Genomic DNA, 23,989 nt, shown 5'->3' with positions numbered 1-23,989 from the left:
TTCTATCAGACTGGATCACTTGTCCTCATGTAGCTACATCAGTCATGTTTGCCTTTGCGGTTTCTTCTAACACTGGGAATGTGATTCCTTTTCCAGAGGGCAAATTACCAGTTTATTAAAGTTCTCCTATCACTTGATATTTTTGCACTCATTTCTGCACAACATGACAAGTCTTTCTCCTGTTAAACAGCTCCTAAGCACAGTATTCCAAGGTGAGCTGCCAGTTCTCAAGAGTGGGAACTCAGAAGCCTCAAGAGGTAATTCAGGGGGCTACCTAAGGACCTTTCGTCGCCCACACGTAATTCACTCTTTAAAACTAGCTCCAACGTTGGCTGCAATTTTCCCCAAGAAACAACCTAAATACTCCAGAGTCTCCCAAGTTCCCATCCTGCCTACACAGTATGGAGACCTGGAAACTCTGAGCCTGCTTGTTTACCTTGAATCTTGTTCAAAATTAAAGTGGCTCACATCCCGGAGTTAGGCCTGGACCAAGGGACTGGGGCCTGCTTCTTACTTACTCGGTCTCTGAGGAATGTGATTGCTTCAGCATTTGCCATTTAAGCCCCCTCTGGTTACCTTCCTGCTACAGTAATCTCAGGAGGAGATGGGGCAGGTGAGGGGCCAGGGGGCAGGCCCATACCGTGGAGGCTTCCTGAGCCATTCCCTTCAAGAGCAGTAGAGCGCTTCAGCAGCTCCGCAAGCTGGCTGACCCGCCGGCTGAGGCTTTCAAGAGTCCAGGACACGGGAGGGCACGTGACCCTGGGGAGCTGCGGGGGGGGGTGCCTGGGCCCCAGAACAGGGCCTGGGGAGACACCTCCCATGGACTCCTGCCTTTGAGAAGAGCGAGAGAATCATCGGGGGTCTTGGCTGAAATGTTAGCCGACATCCCAGGCTTTCCGCCCTTACACCTTCTTTCTAAAACGAACAGTATTTACGCACCCCACTTTGCCAGCCATCAGAATCGTGCCTGATCGCCACGAAAGCTTCACGGGACACGCTTGGCACCCCTACCCTGCATGGTTCTGCTCACCTCAGTGTGGGGCAGGACAGGGAGGCTGGCACCGAGGGCAAAGCAAGACCCAAGACATGAGATGATTATCCTCATTCTCTCGCCAATGTGGAGGATAAACCCAACACGTAGTAAGTGCCAGAAAAGTCCGTTCAATAGCGTTTACCTTTCAAAATAACCCACACTCAGATTTGCTTTGAGCCCCAAGCTCACTGAGTGCAGCGATTCTAGAGTTCATTTTTTAAAGTCTTTGCAACGAATGAAAGCCAAAATTTCGCATGGAGCTCTGAGGAAGGGAAGTAGTAGCTAGTAGTACTGCTAACAGGAAGCCAAGCTCATGTTAAGCAATTTAAGCTTTTCAAGGTGCTCTTCTACCCATGATCTCACTGGATGCCTGTGTCACCATCTGACAAATGAGAAAAACTGAATCCCAAAGAAGTTAAGTGACTACATTGAAGTCTCATAGCTACTTAGCAGCAGAACCCGGACTCCCACCTGCTCAGCCGCAGGCCGTTTCCACTGAACAAGGAAGGAAGACGCAACAAGACTGGGCTGAAATGTTCATAGCTTAATCTGATTTAGATCAGATAGATGAGGCAACGCCACAGGGCAGAGAAAGTCAGCGGTTGTACCCACGCACGCCACAGACCTTGCCAAAGCTGCCTTTGCCCAGCACCTTGATGAAGGTGAACTCATCCAGACCCAAGCGCTTGGCCTGGCCCTGCCGCACTTCGCCGTTCTCGCCGGGGCTCGCCAGGTGGCCATCGCTGCAGGCCGCCGCCCTGTGCTCCTCCCCTCGGTTGTCAAATGACAAGGCCTTCCGAATGTTGTTTTCAAGTTCTTTTATTTCTAGGGCCAAGGGTGACAAGATACCACATTAGTGCATGCCTCATGATCCCTTTCCATCAGGACCCAGCACTCAGAACGTCCCCTGCCCCCAAGCGTGAGGCCTCCACCCTCCATCTGGTTCTTCACAGCAGCCAATCCAGTGCGGCATCTCTTCCCACATTCATTTGCTCTACACACCTTCATTGGCACCGAATGTACATGTAACGTACACGCTTTCATTGGCACCGAATGTACCCGTAACGTACATGCTTTCATTGGCACGAACGTACACGTAACGTACACGCTTTCATTGGCACCAAATGTATGTGTAACATACACGCTTTCATTGGCATCTAGGTACGCAAACAAGAGGACACGGTCCCCACCAGCCAACACCTTCAGATTACACAAAAACCCGGCCCTCTCTCTGAAAGCCCCCTTGGCTAGCAGCCTGTTGTTATCTTAGGTGTAGTGCAGGAATCCTAGCCTTGTCTGGAATCCTGCAGAGTCTCAAAGGCAACAGGTACCTGTCAAGTCCCTTTGAAACTTAGAACAATGACTGAGAACAGTCATCAGTTATCACTGGTGATATGACTATATCAAAAGCGAGGACCAGGAAGCCTTTAACTTGTAAAGCACTTTACTCGGCCTTGTTGTTGCGTTTATTCTAATACCCATCTCCCAAGAGGATATTAAACCAAATGAGCAATGGGCTTATCATTAAGTGAAGAACTGTTTCCCGAGACTGGCATGCTGCAAATTTATCGGAGCCGGGGCAGGGATTCCTCAGTTCCATTTCACGACCATGGGACAGTCCTGTGCCCCGGCAGAGCATGTGACCTAAACTACCTGGCGGTGATAACACTGGATGACCCCCTGACCTTTGCTGTTTGGGGAAGCTTTATTGTTAGCTATTCATTCACCAGGACACACACACACTCCTCATTGTAGAAGTGGGCACCGAAAGCATACTCCGGTTTTAAGAGATGCTCATGAATAACTGGGATGGTCGAAGGAGAACACAGACCATTAACCCTGAGGAATCCGGGTTAGGCATGATAAGCATGTGCTGCCTGACATAAACAGATCTTCAGCTTCTTTGCAGGACTGAGGCCCATGAAGCCTGCTCAAAGAATCTGGATCTTTCTTAGACCTGGAGTCCAGTTCCTCTAAGATGTGCTGGGGTGGAGGGGAGGGCAGGGTGAGGGTGGTTCCTGAGTCTAAAGCTCTCCCCTTGGCCAATTCACCCATTTCCTCTCTTTTATGCCTCTACTGAGTATAACTTCTAGTCTCAGCAAATGGCTCAAAGTCTCCGTTTTCAAGGCAAACTATTAAATGGATTTTGGAAAACAGGACTTGGGTGTTTAGGGGCTTTAGAGCTTAAAGAAAATGTCACTGTGGGTGTTCCTTCCTGGAAGGAAGAGAAACTATGTGGCATCCCTGTTGTGTAGCAATGCTGTGTCTTGCTAAGGGTCTTTGCATCCATTTGTGCCCACACCACTGCCAGGTAATGCTCGTGCCTGCACTGACCAGAGACAAACACAGGCACTGCATCCTGCCGGGTCTGGGCAGCACGCTGGCAGGAGCCAGGCCTAGAAACTCCAGCCAGCTCACTCTTACTGGGGGTCTCTACCATAGAACCCCGGCTCCTTGAAGCTCCCAAAGGAGGTCTCAGCACTAACATGGGGCACATGAAAACACCTGCACGGGTTCTAGGATAATACCTACTAGTTTGGAGGCCCCCTGAGTGCCACTGGAAGTACATACAAATGGACCAAATTCTTTTTTGGAATTAAGCAGACACAGGAATAAAGACACAGGGAACTAATCAGAGCAGCAAGAGGAGGGATGCAGGCTGAGTACTTTGAGGCCTCAGATCGGCATATTGCCCTGCAGCTGTTTCGTCTACTGCTGGATAAACTGAAGTGGGTCACACCCCCAGGGAGAGTATGACAGCACAGATTCTGAGGTGGGGCGGCAGCCGGGGTGGGGGGGGGGGTGTCCCAAAACCAGGAGGGGTATGGCGTTGCTCTTACTGCTGACTTAGTTCCAGGCCTTTGGACAGAACTTTTTGACTCTCTGATCTTCCGCTTCCCACCCTGTAGCATGGGGCCAGGGATGGGGCACACCAACACAGAGTTAGTGTGTGGATAAGATTAAGATAAGGAACACAACTGGGGCTATGGAAAATCAAGGCACTATTGCCACGCAATGATGATTATTCCTGCTCTGCAGGAGCAGACATCCCTTTCCCAGGGACGCCTGGGTGTGATCACCAGAGGGCAAGGTTTTAAATGTGTTAGTCTCCCCTCAGCATTCTTGGATGCCTGCAGAACTCAGAAACTTCGACTACATGAGGCATATTCTTACGGGGAAGAAGGAAACATCCTAAGCTGAACTTTAGGAAGGGGTCAGGCCTAGAGCTGGCTTCCTCCCTTCTCTGTCTGTTCTCTGCTTGGCGCTCCTGTCCCTGCTCAGCCACAGGCCCCCACTCATGCCCTGCTTTCAGGTTTTTGGGTGTGATGACCAGAGTCAGGAAAGAATTTGCTCTCAGCTGAGCGGCACAGACACATGGAAGGTCTAGGAGCAGGCTCAGGGTGCTTTCCTACACTTGGAACCCGGGAAAGAGGCAGGAGTAAAGAAAGAACCACAACATCCCCTGCTTTTTCTCTCTTACCCTGGCACGGACAAGGTTTAACACAAGCAGAGCCATTTAGTGCCTCTCCCTGAAGAAATACTTGTAGAGAGAAAAGAGTAGCTAATGAGTCAGCAGGGAGAGGGTGTCTGAAGCCCTCAGTCCTTCAGATGATATTACTCAGAGGTCACAAAGCAAATCTGAGGGTCTCACCCTGGTCACAAGGGGAGGTGGGTGCTGACTTGGATCGATCTTCCTCAGACGGTGAGCTTCCGGAAGCAGGCTGCGGAGACTCGGCGCCAGCGATGAGCTACAGAGAGGGAGAGAGAGGGAGAGAGAGGGCGGGGGCGGAGACATGAGAAGGGAGGGTGGGGAGCAACCCCCAGGTCAGAACCGCCCAGATGCTGGACCCCAGCGAGGGCTGTAGGAGCCCCGGGGGCACAGCAGCACTTGCTGAACTGACCTTCTGAAAGCCCAGACTCAGGTTCCTCCTGACAGTTAAAGGGAAGACGAGACTGCACGTGGTGATGCACATGAGTGCTGAATCACTAGGTTGCACACCAGAATCCAACATTACACTATGGGGCAGCCAACAGGAGTTAAAAACTTAGGAAGAGACTGTGGTTTGTTCAGTTTTCATCCTATGCAAAGGCAATTGACCTGGCTAAGCAAAGCACAACTGCACCGCTTCCGTGAAAACCCGCTCGCCAATGCAAGCAGCGCGAGTTAGCACGTTTATCCGTCCTCTTGTTCAGCTGTGTTTAGTTAATGGCTTCTGCTTGTGGATCCTGTGTGGGGCACTCTCCTCGGGTAGACTATAGGCTCTTTGAAGGTAAGACTCTATCTAGCATTTGTATTGCCTCTGGTGCCTTGTACCAAATGATACCTTTAGTCGAAGCTCAATAAATATTTTTAGGTGCATTGATATCGGTTGGCAAATTTTAACAGGACACCCTCCAGTGAAGTCTATTTCCCAGCACAGGTGTCAGTGCACCCATGTGGAGCTCCCACCAAAGTCAGAGGTTTGGACTAAGCGGTCACACATACTCTATTTTACTCTTGCTCCAGAGCCGTGTGCACACATCCTTGCTGGGTGAAGGACTACTCGCAAGGGGCAACGTGAAGACAGACAACGCTCCAGCAAGCCTGACGCTCTTGCAAAAAGCCCGCTTAGCTTCTGAGCAAGAGACTTCTCTCCCTTCCTCACACGCTAAGGGACCAAGGGATCCAAGCCACGACTTGGATCATGTGGCTTTTTTCCAGCTTTTGCATCAGAAGCAACCCAGCAATAAAAATATCAGAATCCTTTAGTCTTTAACTCTGTCTCTTCTTGAATTCCTCCATGTTGGCTTCATATCACCAAGTGCCCCCAAACCTCAGACAGACGAAGGCTGGTATTGGCATTATGGCCGGTGTAAATTGGGGGTGGGGGGCAGGGAGGGCAGATGTGTACTGAGTTTTCTTTTAAAATGCTTCATGATGATTAATGAAGGTTCTGTCTCCATTTCCTTCTAGCAAGGAGAAAAGCCATATCTCCTGAAAAGGGCTCTCTCTAGAGCTCATAAATGTGTATGTCCAACTCTGTCATCACAAGGTGTTTACTTAACCCACTCCTTCGGTGGGGGTCTAGCATTCCTGGGTGCAGACATTCTGCTTGCAATTGCAATGCCTTGGGTCAATAACTAAAGTCCTACTTCCACTGGTGGGATTTATAGAGCTAAGAGTCACCAGAAGCACAAAATCCCATAGCTAACCAACCGGGGAGAAGAGAGTTCTTTTCCTCCAACCTTTGCTTATTGGGAAGGTAAAGAAGGAGGAGTTTAAGAAGATTAAAATGATCCAAACCTCCCCATTCAAGGGAAAGGGCTCTTCTGAGATGCACCCAGGAAAAGGGGTGGGCAGCCTCTAAAAGAAGGGAAACACAGAGCCCTTCAGAAGGAATTTTAGGGCAGGACTTAGGGAGAACATTGGGAGTCCAAACTGTAGAGCACCTGGTGTGAGAATTACTTTTCTAGAAAGTGCTTGAGGTTGCCTGGTACTGGGCGATGAGGATCACTGCCTGCTTCTCACCTCCACCAGAACTTCTTGCCCAGTTAAATGTGGTTCTGATTTTCTCATAACTTACTTTTTCAAAAACTCTTACATTTTCTAGGCTGGGAGCCAAGGCTAAGAAGGGCCTTCAAACAAAATGCTATGGATGCCTTTAGCTCTGTTTACATCTGTGGGCCCTGACTTACCAAAATAACATTTTAGCAAATGGATCTCTTCCCATTGACATTCCAAAGGTCACCCGGGTAGAGACGGGGGCTTAGGTCTCCCAAGAAAGACCCAGATGTTTCATGTCACGGGGCATTAACAATGTCCCTTGGGCAGCTGAGTGCGGGCACTAGCACAGACCTTCTTGGCTTGTTCCCTAGAAAAGAATGTGGCTCCAGCTCTTCGTCCACTTATCCTCATTACAGCAATACCAGGGGGCAAAGTTCAAAACGGTGACATTGCTTTCATGCCAGTTCTGGAGGCAGATAAGCCTGTTGCCTTGTCTAGAACGGTGCTTTTTCTAGAGAGAATTCCAAAGTCCTCATCTCAAAGGTTATGTTTCCCCAAGGAATGTAACACTTGAGACTTGCTTTGTTTTTCCCCCACTTCTGGAACTGAAGGAGACTTTAATGTCACCTGCCTAATTTCTTTTTTTTTTTCCCTTCCCTTTAAGCACATGCTATTTTGTGTGCAGTGTCTCAAACCCAGTGATCTTGGAACCTCACTCCATGGGGCTCTCAGGAAGCCAGCACAGAGAAAGTGGGCCCACAGAGAGCTCCAGAAACACCACCAAATAGCCAGTTACCTTTTTCCTCCTCTGGCCGCTGTTGGTGATTTTGTCTGGAGTGACTCCTAGGTCCGCCAGGACTTTGGCAATTCCTCTGGCGTCCACTCCACAGTTGGGAGCTACGTTGGTCTCACAGCGTCGGTGAACGTTCATCTTGCAGACTGTAAGGAGACACGGAGAGGAGACTTCCAACATTCATGACTGAAAACATTGCTTTATTTTTTTCCTGATTGTAAATGTGATACATGTTCATTTGACAGAATTTGGAAAATGCAGAAAGACAAAAAGAGAAAAATAAAATCACACAGAACTAACAGCATCCATCCAAACACCATACAGTGGTCACCACTGTTTGTGGATAAATATCACATTACATTTCCTTTCAGGGAGCAGAACACTGACTATGAAAGAACAAAACTGGTTTATTTAGAGAAAGTTCATTTGGATCATGAGCACAGATGGGTTGCATATATACAGTGCATTATACTACTTTGCTAAAATCTGCGAATATTACCCAGAGAGAAGTGCCCATAGTAGAGCCTGAGACACTCATCTGAACATGAGGACACTGAGTAAGGAGACCACCAAGGCTCCTTTCAAATCTAAAATCCAATTTCAAAGGAACAAGAGCTGTGCCTGAAAGTCTTGTTTTGCCCATACCACTTAGTTGTCCTTGGTATAGAGCATCGCAAGTGAAAACATCAACCAGCTGGTTTCCAGCTTAGTATTCTGGTTTCCAGCTTAGCATGTACAGCATTTGGAGGACATCACTGGGTCCTAACAAGCACAAAGCTTGCACGAACCGAAAAACTCATTCTTCTCAGATTTACCAGAGAAGGAAGGCCACAGGGCAAACGCTACCGCCAAAATGAATGAGACAGATGGGTAGCTACAGTGAACCACAACTCACCAGGCAGAAACTCCCCAGCAGCAACCTCTGTGGGGGCCAGGGCAGGGGAACTAGAAGTGAAACTAACAAAGTGTTGGAGTCTCCGGGCAGACAAGGCTGAGTCCAATCTCTGGGCAGACCCAGTCAGTCATAGGGACCCCCACATCTTTGTCAGTTTTGCTTCTAGGAGTTTGACCAGGTTCTCAGAGTAAACCCTAGAGAAAAATTCCCTTATGCTTCTGGCTGCAGGGGGGTGGGGGGTGGGGGGTGCGGGACAGGGGAAACCATTTTGAAATAAACCAGAATACTTTGTTCTTAACAAGGCCTGCTTTTAGGAGAAACTATTTTACAAGAGCCTCAACTATAGTAGTTTTATCAGATGCTACCTGACCCTGGCTCGGGGCGGGGGGTGGGGGGGAGGCGGATACCCTAAGTCTAGCCTGCTGTAGCTTCCCATGTGGAAGAAGAAAGATACCCAACTCCAGCCCACTCCAGCCATACTGTCCTACCTAAGGTGGGAGGGAAAAGAAGAAAACAAAAAACCCTGAGTAATAGTCACAAAGCTCATAGTTCAGAGGAACAGGCTCAGGCAAAGACTGAGATCTAATTATAGGACTATAGAATGCTTCCCCTCCCCCACACCCTCGCCACCACCTTATTAAAGGCCTATTTACTGCAGTTCCTTTCACCTAGTACATCATGTCCAGCTATCAAGAAAAAGTTAAAAGGCATTCTAAAACGGCAAAACACACAGTTTGAAGAGACAGAGCAAGCAGTCAGAACCAGAACCAGACCCAGACATGGCAGGAATGCTGGAATTATCAGACTGGGAACTGAAAACAGCTATGATTAATTTGCTAAGGGCTCTGATCAATAAAGTAGACAGCACGTGAGAACAAATAGGCAATATAAGCAGAGAGATGGAAATTCTAAGAAAGAATCAAAAGGGAATTCTAGAGATCACAAACACTTAACAGAAATGAAGAATGCAATGAGCCTGGGTGGCTCAGGTCATGATCTCACGATGTGTGAGTTCGAGCCCCACTTGGAGCTCTGTGCTGACAGCTCAGAGCCTGGAGCCTGCTTTGGATTCTGTGTCTCCCTCTCTCTCTGCCCCTCCCCCACTCATGCTCTGTCTGTCTCTCTCTCTTGCTCTCAAAAATAAACATTAAAATTTTTTTTTTAAATGAAGAATACCATTGCTGGGACCATTGGTAGAATGGACACAGGTGAGGAAATAATCTCAGAGTTTGAGAATATGTCAATAGAAACTTCCAAAACAGGGAAGCAAAGAGAAAAAAAAAAAGACTAAGGAAAAGAGAGACTGTCTAAGAACTGTGAGACTATAAAAGGTATGATGTGTATGATGGAAACACCAGATGAAGAAGACAGAGAAAAACAGAAGAAATATTTGAAGCAAAAATGACTGAGAATGTCCTCAAATTAATGTCAGACACCAAACCACAGATCTGGGAAGCTCAGAGAATATCAAGCAGGATATATGAAAGAAAAAACCAAACAAACTATACCTAGGCATGTCATACACAAACTTCAGAAAATCAAAGATAAACTATTCTTGAAAGAAGCCAGAAGGAAATAACACCTGACCTACAGAGCAGCAAAGATAAGAAGTACATCTGACTCATCCCCAGAAACCATGCAAGCAAGAGAACACAGTGAAATATTTAAAGTACTGAGAAAAAAAAAAAAACAAAACACCAACATAGAATTCCGTATCCATGAAGTTATTCTTCAAAAGTGAAGGAGAAAGAAAGACTTCTTTCAGACAAATAAAAACTGAGGGAATTCATTGTCAGCAGACTGGTCTTGCAAGGAATGTTAAAAGAAGTTCTTCAGGAAGAAGGAAAACAACATCGGTCAGAAACTCAGATCTGTGTAAAGAAAGACCGTCGGAGAAGGAACAAGTGATGGTAAAATAAAAACTTGTATTTCCCTCAGTCTTCATCTAAGAAATAACATTTCCTCAAAATAATGGCAACGATATAACCAATTACATATGCTGATGTACATCGTATGTGTATAAATATGTGTGCTTACATGTAAGGGAAATGAACCATAGCAATGATACATGGAGTGGGAGAAATTATGATTATTTTGTTATTATAATGTACATGCATTACCTCTGGAGCATTAAGAGTATTATTTGAAAGTGGATTTGGATTAGTTGTAAATGTATATTGCAAACTCTAGGCAACCACAAAGATAATTAAAAAAGGAAAAATAATTGATATGTTAACAACAAAGAGAGAAAATGGAACCATATGAAATATTCAATTAATTACAGAAAGCAGGAAAAAAAGAGAATAAAAATAGGAAGAACAAGGGCATCAAATGGAAAACAACAGCAAAAATGGTAGCTATTAATCCAATTATGTCAATAATCACTTTAAATGTCAATGGTCTAAATATACTTGACCCTTGAACAACACAGGAGTTAGGGGTATTGACCCCCCTGCATAGTAAAAAAGCCAAGTATAACTTTTGACTCCCTCAAAACTTAACATCTAATAGCCTACTGTTGACTGGAAGCCTTATGGAAACATAAACAGTCGATGAACTCATATTTTGTATTATATACTATATTCTTTCAACAAAGCTTGAGGAAAAAAAATGCTAGTAAGAAAATAATAAGGAAAATACATTTACAGTACTGTAAAAATTCCACATATAAGTGGACCCACACAGTTTAAACCTGTGCTGTTCAATGGTCAACTGTATGCCAATTGAGATTTTTAGAGTGGATCAAAAAACAGGACCCAATTATATTTAATCTACAAGAAATATACTTTATTTTTTTGTTCTTTTTGAGGTTAATTTTTTTTAATTTTATATATTATTTTTTAATTTACATCCAAGTTAGTTAGCATATGTTGGAACAATGATTTCAGGAGTAGATTCCTTAATGCCCCTTACCAATTTAGCCCATCCCCCCTCCCACAACCCCTCCAGTAACCCTGTTTTCTATATTTAAGTCTCTTATGTTTTTGTCCCCCTCCCTGTTTTTATATTATTTTTGCCTCCCTTCCCTTGTGTTCATCTGTTTTGTATCTTAAATTCCTCACGAGTGAAGCCATATGATATTTGTCTTTCTCTGACTAATTTCATTTAGCATAATACCCTCTAGTTCGATCCACGTAGTTGCAAATGGCAAGATTTCATTCTTTTTGATTGCCGAGTAATACTCCAGTGTGTGTGTGTGTGTGTGTGTGTGTGTGTGTGTGTACACCACATCTTCTTTATCTATTCGTCTGTCGATGGACATTTAGGCTCTTTCCATACTTTGGCTATTGTTGATAGTGCTGCTATAAACATTGGGGTGCATGTGCCCCTTCGAAACAGCAAACCTGTATCATTCGGATAAATACCTAGTAGTGCAGTTACTGGGTCGTAGGGTATTTCTATTTTTAATTTTTTGAGGAACCTCCATACTGTTTTCCAGAGCGGCTGCACCAGTTTGCATTCCCACCAGCAGTGCAAAAGGGATCCTTTTTCTCCGCATCCTCGCCAACATCTGTTGTTGCCTGAGTTGTTAATGTTAGTCACTCTGACAGGTGTGAGGTGGTATCTCATTGTGGTTTTGAGGTAAATAATCCACAAGAAATATACTTTAAATGTAAGACATATTTAGGTTAAAATTAAAGGCATGGAGAAAGATATACTGTGCTAACACTGACAAAAAGAAGGCAGAAGTGGCTATATTAATTTCAGACAGAGCAGACTTCAGAGCAAGGTAAGTTGACAGGGATAGCAAAAGGCATTACATAATGATAAAGGGATCAATTCTCAAAGAAGACATTAAATCTTTAATGTGCATGCACCTAGAAGCAGAGTATCGAAATATGTGAGGCAAAAACAGAACTGCAAGGAGAAATAGATGAATCCACTGTTACAGTTGGAGACGTCAATACTCTGCTATCAGAAATGGATAGATCGAGAAGGCAGAAAATCAGTAAGGACATGGTTAAAGTCAACAGCACCACCAACCGACTGAATATAATTGACTACTATATCTAGCAATTACTCCATCCAACAACAGCAGAATACACCTACTTTCGAGCTCATATGGAACATTTACCAAGACAGGCAACATTCTGAGCCATAAAACACACCCTAACAGATTTAAAAGAACAACAACAAAAAAATCATACAATGCCTGCTTTCAGACTATAGTGGAATTAAATTAGAAATCAATAACAGAAATATGTTTGGAAAATCCTCAAATGCTTGGAAATTAAATAATACACTGCTAAATAACACATAGGTCAAGAGGAAATCTCAAGAGGAATTTAAAAATATTTTGAACGGACTGAAAATGAAAACCCAACTTCTCATAATTGGCAGGATACAGCAAAACCATTCCTGAAAGACACAAACTCTACCAAACCTCACAAATGAAATAGACAATGTAAAAGGTCAAGTTCTATTAAAGCAATCAAGTCAGTAATTAATAATTTTCCAAAACAGCATCAGGCCCAGATAGGTTGATTGGTGAATGTTACCAAACCTTTACGTTAGAAATTATACCAATTCTCTATAGTATCTTCGGGAAGATAAAAGCAGAAGGAATATTACAAGAAAAGACAACTACAGCCCAACATTTCTCATGAATATAGATGTAAAACTCCCCACTAAAATACCAGCAAATGGAATCCAGCAGTGCATAAGAAATATAAACCATAAGCAAGTAGGACTTATTTCAGGTACACAAGACTAGTTCAACATTTGAAAATCAGTTAATGTAATCCTTCACATCGATAGGCTAAAGAAGAAAAATCACACAATCCTATTGATAGATGCAGAAAAAGCATTTGGCAAAATCCAACACCATCACAATCAAATCTCTTAGAAACCAAGAAATACAGAAGAATTTCCTGAACTTGATTAAGAACATCCACAAAAAAACCCTACAGCTAATATCATACTTATGGATGAGAAACTAGAAGTTTTCTAACGTTAAGTACAAGGCAAGGATGTCCCTTCTCATCCCTACTATCCCTTTTCAGTATTGTATCAGAAGTACTAGATAATACAATAAGACAAGAAAAAGAGATAAAAGGTATACAGATTGAAAAGGAGGAAATAAAACTGCCTTTATTCACAGATGACATTGTCTATGTAGAAAATCCCAAAGAGCTGAAAAAAATCTTCTGGAATTAATAAACAAGGATGTAGGATACAAGGCTAATATACAAAAGCCAATCATTTTCTTATATACCACCAACGATCAAGTGGAATATGAAATTAAAAACATGATACTGACATTAGCACCTAAAAAATACTTAGGTATAAATCTAACAAAATATGTCCAAAGTCTATATGAGTAAAACTACAAAACTCTGATGAAAGAAATAAAAAAAGAACTAAATAAAGGGAGAGACATTCCATGTTCCTGGGTAGGAAATCTTAGTGTTGTTAGCATGTCAATTTTTCTTAAGGCATTTTCAATCAAAATCCCATATTTTGTGGATATTGACAAAGGGAGTCTAAAGTTTATATGGAGAGGCAAAGACCCATAATAGCCAATGCAATATTGAGAAGAGCAAAGTTGGAGGACTGAGACTACCTGAGTTCAAGGCTTACTCTAAAAGGTATATTAAGACAGTGTGTATTGGTGAAAGAGTAGACCAACCAATCAATGGAACAGAAACAGAGAGTGCAGAAAGAGATCCCCATAATTATACAACTATCGATCCTTGATAGAGGAGCAAAGGTACAATGGAGCAAAAGACAGGTTTTTTTCAACAAACAGTGCTGGAACCCCAAGACATACTCACACACAAACGAATCTAGACACAGACCTCACACCCTTCACATAAATTAATGGAGCACAGACCCAAAGATAAAACTCAAAACTATGAGACTCCTAGAAGGTAGAAGAAAACCTAGGTGACCTCAGGTACAGTGATGACTTTTTAAATACAACCCCAAAGGCATGATCAATGAAAGAAAAAATTGATAAGCTGGACTTCATTAAAATTAAAGACTTCTGCTCTGCAAAGGACATTGTCAAGAGAATGAGAAGACAAGCCACAGACTGGGAGAAAATATTTGCAAAAGACAATCTGACAAAGGCTTATTATCCAAAATAAGCAAAGAATTCTTAAAACTCAATGATAAGAAAATGAATGACCCAATTTAAAAATGGGCAAAAGACCTGAGCAGAAACCTCACCAAAGATATACAGATGGCATCCGTTGAAGATGCTCGATATCATCTGTCATTAAGGAATTGCAAATTAAAATGACAATGAAAATACGACTACCATGCCTATAAAAATGGCCAAAATCCAAAACAATGACACCAAATGCTGGTGAGGATATGCATGAAGCAACAGGAATTCTCATTCATTGCTAATGGGAGTGCAAAATGGTACAGCCACTTTGGAAGACAGTTTGGTAGTTTCTTTCAAAACTAAATATGCTCGACCATACAATCTAGCTATCACATTCTTGGTATTTACCCAAATGAGCTGAAAACTTATGCCCACGTGAAAACCTGCACAAGGATGTTCACAGCAGTTTTATTCATAATTACCAAAAGTTGGAAACGGCCAGGTTGTCCATCAGCAGGTGAAGAGATAAATAAACTGTGGCATGCCCAGACAATGGAATTTTATTCAGCACTAAAAAGAAATGATTAAACTATGAAAAGACATGGATGAGCCTTATATGCATATTGCTAAGTGAAGGAGGCCAATCTGAAAAGGCTCTGTGCTGCAGGATTCCAACCACATGACATACTGGAGGAAAAAAAAAAATAACTATGGAGACAGTAAAAGGATCAGTAGTTGCCAGTGGTTGGGGGGAAGCAGGGATAAACAGGCAGAGAGCACAGAGGATTTTTAGGGCAAGGAAATTACTCGGTATGAGACCATATTGGTGAATACAGGGCATTATACCTGTCCAAAATCATGGAATGGACAATACCAAGAGCGAGGCCTAATGTAAACCGAGTGATAACAATGGGTCAGTCTAAGTCCACTGATTGTAACAAATGTACCGCGCTGGTGGGGGATGCTGATAGTGGGGGATACCGATTGTGTGTAAGGGTATGGCGTATATGGGAAATCTCTGTACCTTCTCAATTTTGCTGTAAACCTAAAACTTCTCTAAAAATTAAAGTCTATTAAAAAAAAAAAACAACACAGACAAATCTTTCTGAATGAAACCAAGCAGGGTGGCTGGGCCTCCTCCTGGCCCTGCATAGCCTGATCACTGACCTGGAGGAGGGACCGCACAAATCACACCCCCGACCCCAACTCAGGCTTGGAGGGTTCAACTGAGCTATGGAGCTCAAGATGTCCACAGAACCAAAGATGAGGGTGCAAGGTAGGGGTGCTGGTGGGAGGGGCCTTTCTCAGACAATATAAACATATAAGGAAGCTCCCCTGCAGCCTAGCCAAGGTGTTGATTGCATTCACTGAATGACTGCTAGTGAGGTCCGGAAATCCTCAGGCCCATCATGTACTCCCAGCCCTCTGTTCTAAATTCCCTATCCCGCTCCCTGTAGCAGATGCTACCCTCTGACACTCAGCTCACCTTACTACTCCTGCCCACCAGCCCTGTGAATGCTTTCTCCTGCCTCTTCTTGAGGTGACAGAAAGGACAAGAACAAAGCAACCAAATTAAAAGGGTTTCTCAGCAAGGGCAACTGATCTACATAACTTAGCCTCTGGCGCCCTCTGCTGTTAAAATGCTGACCCTGTCGTAACGAAACCACAATCAGAGTGAGTTGGCAGATAGGAGAACAGAAAGTCTTCAGGGACTTCATTTTTTACTTTTAAAAATTTTGTTTTCTTCCTCAAAGATTTTGCTTTTTATTTTTAAAGACTCTGTTACTTCCCCGGGAGAGCCATGTAGTTTTCTTAATACGTAAGAAAAAACAAATCCCAATGATGTGTCAGTTCAAACGGATGGCACGAGACAGTGACGTTGAAAGTGCTTTGAAAAGTCTGGAAACATGACAGCACAGCTGGCTGAGGAAGGGGAACTTGAGATAATTCAGGCAGCCACATGGGTCCCCTGGAGGCTGGGGGGTGATACCCAGAGGCTACAGACCAATAAAAGTATGTGGCCCTGCTGGCTGGATCCAAAAGAAACCTGAGGTTCACTCACATTAATGGGGACCAAACAAACCACCCACACTGTCCTTCCTCACCTCCACACCCCACCACTACTGGTGAACACCAAAGTCAAGGGCCACCAGCCCTGAGCTGCCAGTCTCAGCCCTTTAAGGTTTCCCTGTCCAGACTGCCTTGAATGTCCATTTTCAGTGGTTTCACCTGCACAATTCATGCCGGGAAGAAACAGAGCGGGCCTGCTGAGGCTCTTCTAAAAGGACAATCATTATTCTGCTACTTCCCAGTTACTCATAATTGTTGAGCTCCTACTGCGTCCTGGGCAGTGCCACCATGCACTCACCTACGTTTTCTATCATCCATTCTACCGTCCTTTGGAGAGATTTTCTTTCTATGTTTGCAGCCTTTTCTTTGCGAAGATTAAGGATGGTACCAAGGTGGGTCAGGCTGTTGGGAAATTTTCCAAAGCAAGCAGCCAGCCTTCTGAGAACAATGACGGAGCCATGCCTGAAGAGAGAGGCAGGCCCATGTGTCCTGCAGAATTCTCTTTATGTTAGTGTGACCTGGCCCTTGAGCACGAGGCAGGGCGCTGGTTTGATTCCATAGCAGGTTAGAGAGGGTCGTGCCGTGCTCGGAGGCAGAAGATAAACAATTGTCAATAGGAAACAGTGTAACTATGTAACGCAGGTTGGCAGGGGGCAGGAATGACAGACTGTGGAGTCCCAGGCAGAAGATGATAAAGGAAGATGATAGAGGGGAAGCTGCCTGGCGGGTCACACCGGGCACCGAATGTCACGGATAGAGATTTGGGAGCCCTGATCACACTGGAACCACCAGTCAAAGCTTCCCAGGGACAGACTGACCAACTATCTGCTGCCCAGCACTCTTCAGATGATAATGCTGATGGAACGCTCCACCGAACGTGCAAGCATGGCCCCCAACATCGCCAGGTGCCACTCTGCAAAGGAATCCAAATCAACCAGACTCCCGTGGCATTCTGGTGCTGAGCACAATACTGCTTCTTCCTTCTGTGCCCTCCACTTACAACTGGTTGCTTACCCTTCCCTCTTGCCCTCCTTCCTGTTCAGGTCCTTCTCCTCACGGTATAGCTCAAGCCCCATCTACCCTCAAAAGCCTGTCCTGACCACCTGAGTCCCAAGGGCCTCTCTTGCCCATGACTTGCTCACACTTATTTCTGACTCACTGCTTGATTTACTATTATTTAACTTGTTGATGTTCACCACCCAAGTAAGGTGGAAGTTGCTAGAAAGCTAAAGTAATGCTCTATCTCCATGTTCTCCATGATGCCTTGCACAAAGCAGGGTGCCACGCTCCTAAATGAGTTCTCTCGAGAGAGTAGCGGAACGTTGGCAGCATAAGGGCAACTCAAAGACCAGACCCCAGTACGTGACAATGACTGAGATCCTAAACTCCCTACACAAGCATTTTCCACTCATGCAAAACCCAACATCAAGGCAAAAGAAGGGAAAGCAGTTATTTAAAGACAAACAAACAACAAACGAAAGTCCCCTGATGTAATTACCTCCTCATGCAATTCAACCACACAAAGACCAGGACTTAAAGCTATTGCAGGACTTCTAGGGGCCTTTGTCCCATAACTATTTATACATATGTGTGAAGATACACATACGAGGATGTTTGTAGCAGCTTGAAATAGCAAGGCCGCAGAAACAAGTAAGTGTCCCTCAAGAGGGCAACGTTGAAATGACGGATGGAATGGTCATAATGTGGATTATTAAGCAGCCATTAAAAAGAATGAGGTAACATATATACACTGACTTGGAAATACTCTAAGATGTACTGGCAAAAAAGCAAATTACATAACAAGGCATAGACAATTTAATTAAATATTTATTGAGTGCCAAGGTATCAGACACTGTTGTAGATGCTGGGGAAATAGAAAAACAGATAGAAAAAACCTTTTGCCTTTATGGACCCTTGGAGAGAAATAAACATTATATATAAGTAATTTAGAATATTAGAAGGCGATAAGTGCCATAAAGAAAAAGCAAGCAAAGGAAGGGGATGGAAGGTAAGAGGTGAGAGCTTCAGTTTTTAAAAGGGTAGTCAGAGTAGCCCTCACAGAGGAGGTGATCACACGTGTGTGTAGGAGAGCATGGGCGTATGGGGTGGGGGGGGGTGTGGGCAGCTTCTAAGATGGTTCCTAATGGTCCTCCTGGTACCTATGCCCTCATGTCATTCCTTCCCATTGAGTGTGTGCTGAATGTAGGAATCTGTTCTCATGAACACAGAATGTCAAAAGTGATGGGATGTCATTTTTGAGATGAGGTTACAAAAGGCTGTGACTTCTGTTTTGGGCATCCTTGTTCACATTCTTGCTTGTTTGCTCTGAAGGAAGCCGGCTTCCGTAGTGTGAGCTGCCCTAAGGAGACACCCACGTGGCAAAGAATTGATGTCTCCAGCCAACATCCAGCAAGGACCTGGGGCTCCAACAGCCACATGAGCGAGCTTGGAAGAGATCTTCTTCCAGTCAAGCCTTCCTATGAGACCAGAGCCCCAGTTTGCCTACAAGCTCATGAGAGACTCTAAGCAAGAAGCACTTAGCCAAGCTGCAACTGGAAAGAGACTCTGAGATAATATTGGTTGTTTTAAGCCTCTAGGTTCCAGAATAACTTGTTATGCAGCAATAGATACCTAACACAGAGTGAGCGAGCGAGTTTAGGTATCCATGCAGCAAACATACACAAAAACATCCCTGGAAGGACCCATAGCAGTTAATTCTTGGGATGGAAGTAGAAAGAGACCATAAAAGGTTTTTAATATCTTTTATAGAAGTTTTAAGTCTTATTGGAATCTTTTAGAGAATGACTTACATATTACTTGTTCTTGTTTGTTTGTTTCCTTCTAAAAATACAAACAAAATTTGAAGTTATGACAAGGAGCCAAGTTGCTAGAAAAATAATAAAGGATCGACATTTTCAGAAATGATGAGAATAAAATCACTGTTGTGTGTGTTTAGTATTTTACAAATGGCCAAAACACTTAGAAGAGAAGAGAAGAGAAGAGAAGAGAAGAGAAGAGAAGAGAAGAGAAGAGAAGAGAAGAGAAGAGAGGAAGGAGGGAAGGAAGGGAAGATTCTTCCTTTCTCTGGTCTTTCTGGCTCCCCACAGCCACTCCCCAAAGTACGCCACGAAGGTGGCTCAGTTCACCATTTTCATTGCAGTTCCCAGAAGGCAGGAGGGCAGCTGAGATCAGAAGCAAGCCCAGGGTCACCAAGCCAGAGTGACTCCTGCAACTGCTCAGCCAGGAGATAATAGAACCAGGACCGAAACAGCCTCCAAGACTCTAACCCTGTGATCTCGATGGGCCACAACTCCCCTAGGTCATTTGTCCCCAAACAAATTGACCCATTCTTCATCACTTCTTGGAGAGTAAGTGATACTCTGGCTCCTTAGCCCATGAAAGCAGCCTCAGAGCAGGGCGGTTATTAAGATGGGATCTCGGAGAAAGGCAGGGAGCCCGGAGGGTTCTTTGGGAATCTCCCAGCCAGACTTTCCCCCAGGGTACCGTCACCCCTGCCTGGGGACAGAGATGCAGTCAGAATGGACATGCAGGCACAGGGGGCCCACCTCACATGGGGATGACAAAACGCCAGCGCTTCTGTAGGTCCCTGCAGGGCACACTGTGAGCAGTGTAGACGGATCTGGTTTTCTGCTGCCTTGCTCCTCAGTGCCCGATGACTTCAGGGCAGCTGTGCTGGAAGATGTGAGTGTGGGGGGATCGTGGACAGAAGAGAAATGGAAGGCAGGCTACGAGGAAGGTGAGAATGTGTATCTTCTTTAGAGACGGAAAGAAAAATCATAAGGTATTAGGTGTCTTTCCCTCCAGGGGGACTGAGTCCATGTGTCAATGGAAAAATAAAACACAGGTGCAAAAGGGGCTGGAGAGGTTCATGGTGCAGGTGAGGTCACATTGGGGAAGCTGAGCAGTTAAAATAAAGTGAAGAATTGGGGCACCTGGGTGGCTCAGTCGGTTAAGCGTCTGACTTTGGCTCAGGTCATGATCTCGCAGTTCACCCACGTTGGGCTCTGTGCTGACAGTTCAGAGCCTGGAGCCTGCCTTGGATTCTGTGCCTCCCACTTTCTCTGCCCCTCCCCCACTCATGCTCTGTCTCTCTCTGTCTCTCAAAAATTGATAAACATTTAAAAATAAAGTTGGGGCGCCTGGGTGGCGCAGTCGGTTAAGTGTCCGACTTCAGCCAGGTCACGATCTCACGGTCCATGAGTTCGAGCCCCACGTCGGGCTCTGGGCTGATGGCTCAGAGCCTGGAGCCTGTTTCCGATTCTGTGTCTCCCTCTCTCTCTGCCCCTCCCCCGTTCATGCTCTGTCTCTCTCTGTCCCAAAAATAAATAAACGTTGAAAAAAAAATAATTAAAAATAAATAAATAAATAAAAATAAAGTGAAGAACAAGGATTCACATGCCTCAGGGGCTCAGTGATGCTGGCCTCTGAATGTCTGAAGCCAGTTTCTGGTCTAACAGTGGTTGGGGTGCTCAGGCAGACCCATGAATGAATCCGGAGAGAGACGCAGACTCTACAGGCACTTGAGTCCTAAGAAAAAAGGGATGAAATGTTTTGTCTGCGTACTTAGTGCTGGTGTTTTTCTACCCTTTACTAAGGAGCTCGGTTACCCAACAAGTGTTGGTGAGTGTCCTCCTTAGGGTCCAGTGCCTCCGGGCCTTGGGCGGGGAGGGGGCAGCCCAGAGGACAGAGGTGGGTCCCTGTGGGTCCCTGCCTGTATCCTCCTCGTGCACTCCAGTTCTCCATCCCCCACCAGTAAAACAGGGTGGTTATGTTCCCTCTACCTGGCTGACAGAGGGACGGTCTTTAGGGGAATACACACACAACCCATGAACCCACAGGGCTCAGGCAATTTTAGGCTGAAGGGAGATTAACCAAGACAGCCCCGTGGGTCCTTCCCTGTAGACCCAAGCTCTCAAGAAAACGGTTTCACTGAAAATACGTGACCCTATTCACAGGAGGGGGACAACAAAGCTGAAGGCATGGGCCAGGGGACCAGGGCCCCAGCCTAGGGGACCAAGCCAGCATGATCCAGCGAAGGTGGGAACCTGATGGAGGCTTCCAGAGCAGGAGAGGGCATGGAGCAGAGATCGGAGGCAGGTGGGGTAAGCTCTGGCCCCACAGGAACGTGCTCTAGGCCCCTGGGCAGGTCTCTAATTCCTGGTTTCTTTTCTTTTTTTTCTTTTTTTTTTTTTTTTTAGCAATCATAGCAGCAGAACCAGACTCAGACCCAGGCAAGAGGGGCCCCTGCTCTGAATCCTGCTGGCCTCTTCAGACCATCACCCTCCCTACAGGGTCAGGGGTCCGCAGGAGCAAAAAGACATGAGGTTGAGAAAGGATCAAAAGGGAGAAGTAAACACAGGAGATCTGGAGCAAGGAAAGCATTCTGTAGATACCATGGGGGTGGATTCAGGTCACTGTACATTTGTCAAGACCCAAAGAATGTCCAACTCTAAGAGTGAATCCTAATGAAAGCTAGGGACACTGGGTCCCCAGGGTCCTACTGTGGCAATGGAGGCTCAGCCATTGCAACAAACGTACCACTGGTGGGGGGCACATTGATGGTGGGGAGGCTGTGTGTATGTGGGTGCAGGGGGTATATGGGAAGTCTCTGTACATTTCTCTCACTTTTGCTATAGACTTAAAGTTGCTCTAAAAATAGTCTGTTAATTAAGGGTGGGGGAGAGGTAGCCAGGATAGGGAAGGAGTAAGAGGGAGTGACCACACCACGGTAACAGGGGAACAGGAGAGGGGAGACCTGTGAACGTGTGCTGGGGACCCTAGATTCTGACAGCCTTGGCCTTGAAGTCTGTGTGGCCTGCCTCCCATCCGCTGCTCTGGGCTCCTGGGAACAGGTATCCTTGCTGTAGGTAGCCTCACTGTCCCCTTCCTCTGCTTGAGCTGGCATGAGAGCGTTTCCTGCCAAAACAGCTGAATACACGTCCCTGAGTCCTGCCTTCTCCTAGGGTCATCCAGGGACCCTACAGCCCTGGCAGTGACATCTGGGTGCCTGGGAGGCTTTCTTAAAATGTCAATATTTATGAGATGATGGTATTTTCATTTAGATTCCCCACATTGATCAGTCAGTAATATATTTACTGAAACCCAGACATGGCCTTATCAGAGTGGCATCCAAAGCAGCTCTGTGCTTCCCGGCAACCCCACTCAACAGTCCCTAAAAGCGTCACTCCTCTGCCAACAACATTCGAGAGTCCTGCTCCACTCACTCCCTCCTCTTCCACTGTTTTGATGTCACTGAGTGTCAAGAAGGATTTCGGGCAGGCCCTGCTTCTCTGTCTCAGGGTTGTGTGCGGGAATGCTGGTCTGAAAGTCTGGAGAGCTCACCCAGGACAGATGTGTGGACAGCCAGAACTTCCTCCTGCCCCTAATCAGGGTGCCCTTGGTCTCCAGCATAGCCGCTTCCAACCTGCACCACCTCTCACACCCTCCACCCACTCCTTACCTCGACTTCGAAAGGGATCTCCTCGTTCAGAAGACAAGGGGACTCTCGCGCAATGCGCTCAACAGAGTCAGAACTTAAAGGGTCACCTTGTGTCCTCACCTCCTACCCCTGACACAGGAAACACATCCGCACCTGTGCCTGGCCTCGAGGCTTCCTGTCCACCTGGCAGGAGGGGTGTCCATCTTTCTCCCCAAGGCCCACTCCTCTCCCTCCCAGCTCACTAATCTCTCCTGTTCTCACGGTCTTTTCCCTCATTACCTAAAACATTCTGAAAATACTTCATCTACAGCCTCCACACTTGGCCTTCAATCCCACCAAGACACCTCCTGTCAGGAGGTCACTAGAGGCCTCCTGAGAGTTAAATCCAACTCCATGTTCTACTTCTTACCTTGAATGACCTCTTGGAAACATCTGGCGCCACTTATCACTTCCTTTGAACATTTTTAAATACTCTCTCCCTCTTTGTCTTCCACGATGCCTTTCCTCAAGACCTTTCCTCCTACCTTTGAAGTCCCGCCATAGCCTCTGCAGGCTCATCCTTGAATGCTGGTAACATTCCTCCCCCAAACCTCAGGGTGTTACCCTCTCTCTCGACGCTCAGGTTCTTCCAGGGATGAACTTTATAGCTTTAAGTACTACCTACTGTACCTTTAACTACTACATTGACAAATCCCAAGTCTGGATGCTCACCATAGCCTTCGCCCCAAATTTCAATGAGAACGCCCAAAAGTTAGCTCTGGTAGATTTCACACAGGCACCTCAAAGGTAATATGTCCTCAACTCAACTCCACCATCTTTGCCTCTAGCCTGATCTCCTCTCCTATTTCCTCTCAGCGAATGGTGTCACTGCCCTCCCAGTTGGATCTGGTCACACATCCAATAAATCACTCCTCAGTATCTCTGAAGTTACTCTCCTTCTCTTTATTCCCTCTACACCTATAAACTTTGTTTCCAGTTCTCATAATTTCTCATTGGGATCCTTCAATGACCGGCCTGTTCATGGCCTCCAGTTTCCTTTTTATCCTTTACCTTTAATTTTTCCATAGTGGGAATTTATTAATAATATATTCAGTACAAATCCCAACAGTCCATGAATGTCCAATGCTGCATGCCAACTGGACCAGCCCATGAAACTAAGCACTCCATTCAGATCCCCAGAGCATGTTCCCTCCTCCCCACA

General features: G+C 45.5%; 1 protein-coding gene across 1 annotated transcript in view; it reads right to left on the bottom strand.

Annotated features, from left to right (window-relative positions):
• Positions 1-23,989, bottom strand: part of PRKCE (protein kinase C epsilon) — a 499,091-nt gene that overhangs the window by 152,871 nt on the left and 322,231 nt on the right. Inside the window, exons 7-9 of the mRNA XM_047067544.1 lie at positions 7,315-7,457; positions 4,686-4,782; positions 1,659-1,858 (exon numbers count right to left, since the gene is read on the bottom strand). Coding sequence (XP_046923500.1) covers positions 1,659-1,858; positions 4,686-4,782; positions 7,315-7,457 — 440 coding nt within the window. The remainder of the gene's footprint in view (positions 1-1,658; positions 1,859-4,685; positions 4,783-7,314; positions 7,458-23,989) is intronic.

The sequence above is a fragment of the Lynx rufus genome, unplaced genomic scaffold (assembly GCF_022079265.1).
Source record: "Lynx rufus isolate CCGP_SWC_20201006 ecotype Redwood Valley unplaced genomic scaffold, mLynRuf1.p SCAF_8, whole genome shotgun sequence".
NCBI lineage: Eukaryota > Metazoa > Chordata > Mammalia > Carnivora > Felidae > Lynx > Lynx rufus.
The sequence above is the reverse complement of the archived record's forward strand: the minus strand, read 5'-3'. Positions and strand labels throughout refer to the sequence as shown.